Below are 7903 nucleotides of genomic sequence, written 5' to 3'. Positions count from 1 at the left end.
TGTGAAATGTGCCCGCATGAGGTGAGTTTGCATTTCTCACTGGAGCTCCTTGACAATTCACATTTTAAGTTAGTGTGGTCTTGTTTATTAATAAATCCATGTTTCTCCATCCTGCTCCTGAGAACCCCCATTTTTAAGTATCTGGATGAAATTGGGCTGCTGTTACACTTGCTGTGGGTTGTTTTTTTCAGTCAGCAGGTTGCGATCTCAATCTATAGAGTGCTATTTTGACACAGTGGATCCCCGACAGAGGGGAAAATCGTAGAAAAAGCACAATTGGGATAGTTTTGTTTAGCAGTTAGGCTGATTTTGTTCCGCAGAATGTTAACATTGGCTACCAGAAATCGCTTACCCCACCTTTAACGGCAATTTACCAGTGAAGACTCTTATGTGTGAAAGGGGCTAAACTCTTCCTCTGCATATGCGGTGAGTTTAGGTTGCTTAACGTTCATCTCGGAAAACTGTGCGTTATCTCACTTAATTTGTAACTTAAGTCATTTATAAACCTATGCCAACACAGAATACATCAACATATTTCTAAATATGCGATTTATTGTAGATTGCGATTTAAAAATAAAAGTTTCTCACTTTACATACGCCCTCTGCAGGTATTTGTTATAATATAGGCATATTACATTATGTATTTAACTGCACTTTTGCTTTTCAGTTTTTACCCAGCACGGTGCTCTCAAATGGTAAGAGTGAAATCACTCTTTGCGGCTGGAACTTCCAGTCTTCTTCCCGATCTGCTATCACTCAAACCTCTCACCAGGTTAAAGTAGGAAACAGTGGCTGCACTGTTATACCAGAGAAAAGCAGTAGCTCCCAGTAAGTAACACACACAATTTAATTTTCCCACTGAAAGGTTTGATAAATACAGTTTTTTAAGTTTTTCATATATTTGTCATATTTTATTTAATTTAAATTAACTAAAACATTTTTTAATAGTTTTAGTTAACACTAACAACACTGGTGTTCATGAATGTTATTTTTCATTCTTCTCTCAGGCTGGTGTGTAGGATTGATAGTGAGGTGTCAGACCCGGAGCAAAATATTGATATAACAGTGCAAGTGGATGAAAAGAGCGTGGAAAGTGGATACTTCATCTCTGGGAAGGCTAGCATACAAGGCTTAAGTTTTGTGGTAATGAGCAAAACATTCTCAACCTTTAATTACTACACTTGATTACATGGTTTGACATAAAGATTATTGAGAAATATTGGTTTGCAGTACTGCTGCTGATCAATTGGATAAACTAAAGCAAATTTAGATTGATAAAGCTCTTTTCATCCCTCATATCTCCCATCAGACCCCAGAAATCACAGATATCAGTCCAGGCTTTGGACCTAAGATTGGAGGTACCCTGATCACCCTGTCAGGAAAACATCTGGATGCTGGTGGAAGCAGAATGGTCAGCCTTGGAGACAAAATTTGCCCTGTTAAAAGGTTATTGTGGCAGGTTTTGAAATTCAGTTATTAGACATAGTTTAAAAAGATAATACGAATGCCAGTGTAGAGCATAGTGTTTAACCACTGAGTTTTGAGTATTTTCCTACTTTCCTTGTTTCTCCACAGCGTCTCTAGAGATGGGACTTCTGTTGTTTGTAGGTCTGAAGGTGTTGAGGAGACTTTAGAAGTAGATGTGAAGGTTGTAATTGATGAATCAACTATTTTAGCCACAAAAACATTCAGCTACATGGTAAATCCTGAGGTGATGGGTGTGAAGCCCAACTGTGGTTTCAGAAGGTGAGTCAAAACATTGTTTTTTTCTGTAACAAACATTTAATGGCATCTTTAACAGTAATGGTGATGTGAAAGACCATTAAATGGTTCAATATGTATTTTTCGGGGTCCTGCTGCAATGAAGAGGATCAAAAATTACCATCATTGGACAGAATCTGGACTCTGTTTCCCAAGCCATCATTAAATACAGAGGCAACAGCATGACACCTGTGCAAACCGTAGGACTCATTTGCATTTTGAAGAGCCATGTTTAATAGTAATATATTATGTTGCCACTTATTGGATGCTATACCTGCTTAGGTGTGTGTTGGTCAAGGAAATCCCTACCAAATGGAGTGTACAAGCCCTCTATGTGAGGAGTCAACAGGAATCCTCACTGTGGATCTGGATGGAGCCAAGGAACTCCTGCCTCAGAATTTTACCTGCCATGCTAATGGAGAACCCATCCCATTTGAAACAGAAGGCCATGTGCTTGAGCTCAGCCCAGGGCAGGACAAAGTCTCATTGCATGTATGTCTCAGTGGTTACATATATTGTGTTGTTCTATAGTCTTGTATATATGGTCCGACCAGGTCACATGTCTTCATGTGTTGTTTTTGTAAAATATTTATATGTAATATATATGTTAAGATAAGCTAGTACTAAATATATTGTAGAAACTTAATTTTCTGTAAAGTTGCTTTGCAACGATTTGTATCGTGAAAAGCGATATACAAATAAACTTGAATTGAATTGAATGTTAAATACATATTATATATAGTGTATATACACTACTGGTCAAAAGTCGTAGAATAATTTTTCCAAAAAGTGGAATAATTAAGATTTTTTTAAATAGTTTTTTTAATAAGTCTCTTATGTTCACCAAGGCTGCATTTAATCAAAAATACAGTAAAAACAGTATTAGTATGAAATATTATTACAATTTAAAATAACAGTTTTGGATGGAAATATATTTCAAAATGTAATTTATTTGTAATAATATTTGAATATTTTTTTCTCATCACATAAAACGCCACATTGGCCACATTTTTCTGGCCAAAATACATAAAATTGACTTACAATTAAACAACACAATAAATTATTTAAAACTATTAAAATTATATAATACGCCACACTGGCCACATTTTTCTGGCCAAAATACATAAAATTGACTTACAATTAAAACAACACAATAAATGATTTACTAAATTTAAATTATGACTAAAATTATGACATTTACATTGACAATCAAATCATTCTTCCAGGTGTATTGTATATTAATCTAATCACATTTTTTATTTCAGCACAAAAAACTAGCCCTGGTGTCTGATTGCATGAAAATCATTATGACAATTGATGGAGTGGATTGCAAGGCTACACTTCTGGACAATGAGATCACCTGCAGGATCCCTAAAAATCTGACTATCAATAGTCGGGGGGCACCAGTTAAGGTCAGAGTCTGTCTATTGAATTCAGTTTTAATAAGTTGGCTCTGCATGCCATTCATGATGCACTGCTCTGTCCCATTGTGTTTCTCAGCTGTTAGTGAACGGAGAAGAATATGACATTGGTTTAGTAGTAACAACAAACAACAATTTTATTGTGGGCATGGTGCTGGGCATCTTGGCTGCATTTGGCGTGGGAGCAGCTCTGGCCTTCGTAGCCATTGCACGAGAGCGCAAGAAAAGGAAATGTAAGTGCGTTCTGTCAAAATTAATCAAATATTTCCTAAATTAAATGATTAATTTTTATGTTGTGAAATTATTTTGTAATTATTATACTTTATAGCAAGTTCTTAAAATATATGGAAAACATTTGCTTTTCATTATGATGATTTTTGACCATTTTAATAAGCAGCATGAAAAATTAATAAAATGTAAAAAAAAAAATTGGTGAATGTAAAAGAAAAAAACCCCAAAAAACAAAACATTTGTTTGGTCAGCAGCTGCACTGGCTCAGGTTCGACTATCACTGCATTCAACTCGCACTACGGTGGGGAATTATGACAGATCACCTGATGGTGACTACAGAAGAGGTGAGACAACCTGAAGTCCTGAAGTTTTTGAAAACATTGAGACACTACCTATAATTTAAAGAGTATATAGCCCAACTTGGTACATTGCGTCTTCATAAAGAGCGTCCATTCTTCAATGAACATATACTGTGCATTCTGTAGGTCTGACAGCTTCTCCATTCCAAGGCTCGAGCACAACATTCTCCAGTCTGCCGTATGCTGGGTTGATGGACTCTGCAGCAGCTCCTTTGATTCAATCTCAGACTGTCTCTATGTCCGCTCTCCGGCCAGATCTGTTGGAGGAGGTGAAGAATGTTTTTATCCCACATAATAAGGTTAAAATCCAGCATGACCAAATCATCGGCAAAGGTACATATCTTAGGGCAACGGCAATCCATCTTTTTTTCTTTTTTTAATAGTACATCCTCTTTCACACACTCGCATCATTCTCAAATCTTTCTCAGGTCATTTTGGAACAGTGTATCATGGATATCTTATTGATAGTGATGACAAAGAGATCCACTGTGCTGTCAAATCACTGAATAGTAAGTAAATTAATACTGTTTTAAATAGGGTCACACCAATATTAAAACTGTGGATGATACAATAAGCTGATAATTATTGTTGTTATTTTTTATTATGTTATGGTAAATAATGTAATAAATATTAAAAATGTTATATTAATATAAATATTATCTATTTTACAAGCAAAATTAGGCATCACACCATTAGAATACAGATTAAAAATGGATCTTTATTTTGAAATTTGCTTAAGATTACATTTAACAGTGTTATTAAAGTATTAGTGTTATTAAAGAGTAAGTATTAGGTATGTGGTTAAATGACCATGGTGCTGGTGTACTTGACTGACCAGCAAACTCACCAGACCTGAACCCCATAGAGAATCTATGGGGTATTGTCAAGAGGAAGATGAGAGACTCCAGACCCAACAATGCAGATGACCTGAAGGCCGCTATCAATGCAACCTGGGCTTCCATACCACCTCATCAGTGCCACAGGCTGATTGTCTCCATGCCACGCCGCACAGATGCAGTAATTCATGCAAAAGGAGGCCCAACCAAGTATTGAGTACATGTACAGTAAATAAACATACTTTCCAGAAGGCCAACAATTCACAAAAAATGTTTTTTTATTGGTCTTATGAAGTATTCTAATTTGTTGAGATAGTGAATTGGTGGGTTTTTGTGAAATGTGAGCCAAAATCATCCCAATTAAAAGAACCAAAGACTTAAACTACTTCAGTTTGTATGCATAGAATTTATTTAATACACGAGTTTCACAATTTGAGTTGAATTACTGAAATAAATGAACTTTTCCACGACATTCTAATTTATTGAGATGCACCTGTATATTCAGCCTAGTTTTAAAGTATATGAAGCTTATAAAAAACATTGATATTACAATATTTTACATTAGAGTTTACATTACGTACAGCTTTGTAATGCCCAGCCATTATGATAAAAAAAAACAAAAAAAAACAGGAAATATGTTTTTTAAAATTTTTCTTGAAAGGGATCACTGATCTGGAAGAGGTAGAGCAGTTTTTAAGAGAAGGAATCTTTATGAAGGCCTTCCACCACCCCCATGTCCTGTCCCTCTTGGGCATTGTGCTTCCCAGTGATGGACTTCCCCTGGTGATCCTGCCATACATGAAACACGGAGACCTTCGGCATTTTATCCGCTCTCCACAGAGGGTAAGCACATTTATTTTATACCATACATCATATCGATATCTTACTGGAGCAACATAGCCCTAACCATATCCTAACCCTTACCTTACCTACTGTTTTCTGTTGATGTGTGAACTTCACTGAACATTATTTGTAGTGCACCTGCCATCCAATAATCACAATAAGCTTTGTTACTTTCAATATGAAAGAAAGTCTCACCTTTAAAATTCCCTATTTTATCACCATCTCTGTTCAAGCGGTACATGATCCAATCATCTCTTCCTCTTTACTACTAGTTATAGCACAAAATATATATGAATGAACATCTGTATGAAACAGAACGAAACACAGGGATTAAAGTTCTCTGTTGCTACGATGGATTTCTGTTAATTGCAGTGAGTCTACGATGGATTTCCGTCAATTGGAAAAAATGAGGGGGAAAGAAACAAGTAGCACATTGTTGTTGTTGTTCTGCCCTGTGTCACACCAAAAATCATGCAGCTTCTCAGTGACAACATAGTGATGCCGCTCGCATCATTCACAGTCAGGTTATTAGCAGAGAACACAGAGCAGAACTTGAATTTCGGCGCGGGATTGCGGATTTTAATAACAATTCTACTCATTCCCGCAGGTTCCGCGCTTATAACACGATGACAGATGACGGAACGTATCATTTGCCCGTGCTTTAGAGTCTTGAGAACTCACTCGTGCGCTCTCATTTTCTGTGCGCCCACAGATCGCGATAAGGAGAGTGACAACTTTTAATAGTTATTAAGGGAGTTATTGAGGGAGTTTGCGATGTGATATTGATTTAATACAACAGTTCAATAAACAAGTACTGCCTGATTTTGCTCTATTTCTTCAACGAAAATAGTTCCAAATATAGTAACAGCTCAGCATCTCTAAAAACAAACACAGCAGTGTTTAATTCATTCAATGAAAGTGCATTTTTGAATGAACCAAGTGAGTCAGTGATTCATGATTACCCATTCATAAAGACAGTCACTTGCTTCATTCCTGAATGAATCAGCCGTTCTAACGAATCAATTGAACGAATGATTCAGTGATAAAATTAGTGACTTTGTCGCCACCTGCTGGTGGATTTAGTTTCATTTTTAGCGTAAAATTTCAGTTATTTAAATCATTTAATATTTCTGTATTCAAAACTTTATATTTAAAACATTAATCTCCACAATGTATGAATTTAATTGCACTCATGCCACCTCTGAGCCTCATTAAACGTCTGGAAATGTACCTACAAGCCACTTTTGTGTTCTTCTGTTCCACCTCTGTAGTACAAATACATTTTTTATTAATACTAATTTCATATGATTGGTAACTTATTTGTCTTATTCTTCTTATTATATTGTTTTAAATGGAAATTTTAAAAAGCTTATAAACATACATTTTTGAATTTGACAGATGAAAATGATGCCATTATAAAGGTAAAAAGGAAATTTCCCCCTGTAAGTCACTTTAAGGAGTCAAATGTCACCTCATATTAGGAAGGATAATTTTTGATCAGAATTTTTGATTATTGATCAGAAGGTGCTCCTAAATTTTTTAAATTAGGAGGACAAGCGCTCCTAAAAAGAAAAGTAAGCATAGAGCCATGTGTAAAACTATTAGATCCGTGCATGAGGTCTTAAAGAGACAGCAGCCTAAATAAACCTCCTGCTGCCTTTCATTATACAGTGAAGACTAACCAGTGTTATTTTACAGTTGAATAGATTATAGTTAGACCTAACTGAAAAAATTAAAGTACTGTTAATTTAATTTGTATCTTGTTATTGTTTTTGTTTGTGCTATTGATTGTCATTAATTTATTTGTTCTTATTTTATTATTTACTATTTACTTGTCTTTTTTAGTTAAAATAAATTAAATTCTGAGTGCACCTGATTGGGTGGGTAGAGGAGGGGGCGTGGTCCATGGGAAATAGTCCTGCCACCACAGCTGGAAAAAATCCTAGGAAACACTGCATACATTTAATAAAATTAGAAAAATGCCATTACAAAGGTAAAAAGAAAATACCCCTGTAGATCACTTGAGTCAAATGTCACCTCATATTACACATCAAGTTGTTGATGTTTGTGTATAAAGCTCTGCATGATCAGGCTCCTGAGTACATAAGGGATATGTTGGTCCCTTAACAATCGCATAGACTATTGCGCTCCTCTCAGAGCTTGCTTTTGACTGTCTCACGGTCTCGTCTGAGGCGGAGTGGAGGTTGCGCTTTTTCTGTTGCGGCTCCAGCACTTTGGAATGCTCTGCCATTATCTGTCAAATCCTCATCAAGCATGGTCATTTTTAAAAAGGACTTAAAGACTTACTTGTTTTATCAGGTTTTCGGCACTTGATTGGTCAGGACAATTGTGAATGACTTGTCTTTTATTTTATGTTTTGTTCCTATGTTTTAATGTTTTTTTTTAATCTTTATTATATACTGCTTGTGTACAGCACTTTGGTCCATTTTTG

The 7903-nt window shown here is 35.7% G+C and overlaps 1 protein-coding gene across 2 annotated transcripts in view; it reads left to right on the top strand.

Annotated features, from left to right (window-relative positions):
* Positions 1 to 7903, top strand: part of LOC107552655 (macrophage-stimulating protein receptor-like) — a 21607-nt gene that overhangs the window by 6742 nt on the left and 6962 nt on the right. Inside the window, exons 5-16 of one of the 2 annotated variants that reach the window (XM_016234593.1) lie at positions 668 to 828; positions 1008 to 1143; positions 1310 to 1446; positions 1576 to 1746; positions 1868 to 1961; positions 2044 to 2253; positions 3027 to 3173; positions 3262 to 3415; positions 3668 to 3757; positions 3899 to 4105; positions 4201 to 4281; positions 5270 to 5451. In XM_016234593.1, the coding sequence (XP_016090079.1) occupies positions 668 to 828; positions 1008 to 1143; positions 1310 to 1446; positions 1576 to 1746; positions 1868 to 1961; positions 2044 to 2253; positions 3027 to 3173; positions 3262 to 3415; positions 3668 to 3757; positions 3899 to 4105; positions 4201 to 4281; positions 5270 to 5451 (1770 nt within the window). Of the gene's footprint in view, positions 1 to 667; positions 829 to 1007; positions 1144 to 1309; positions 1447 to 1575; positions 1747 to 1867; positions 1962 to 2043; positions 2254 to 3026; positions 3174 to 3261; positions 3416 to 3664; positions 3758 to 3898; positions 4106 to 4200; positions 4282 to 5269; positions 5452 to 7903 lie in introns of both variants that reach the window. The other variant, XM_016234592.1, reaches the window with a different exon arrangement.

Source organism: Sinocyclocheilus grahami, unplaced genomic scaffold (genome assembly GCF_001515645.1).
Source record: "Sinocyclocheilus grahami isolate Dianchi unplaced genomic scaffold, SAMN03320097.WGS_v1.1 scaffold455.1, whole genome shotgun sequence".
Lineage (NCBI taxonomy): Eukaryota > Metazoa > Chordata > Actinopteri > Cypriniformes > Cyprinidae > Sinocyclocheilus > Sinocyclocheilus grahami.
Note: the sequence above shows the minus strand (reverse complement) of the source record. Positions and strands in the feature narration are given on the sequence as shown.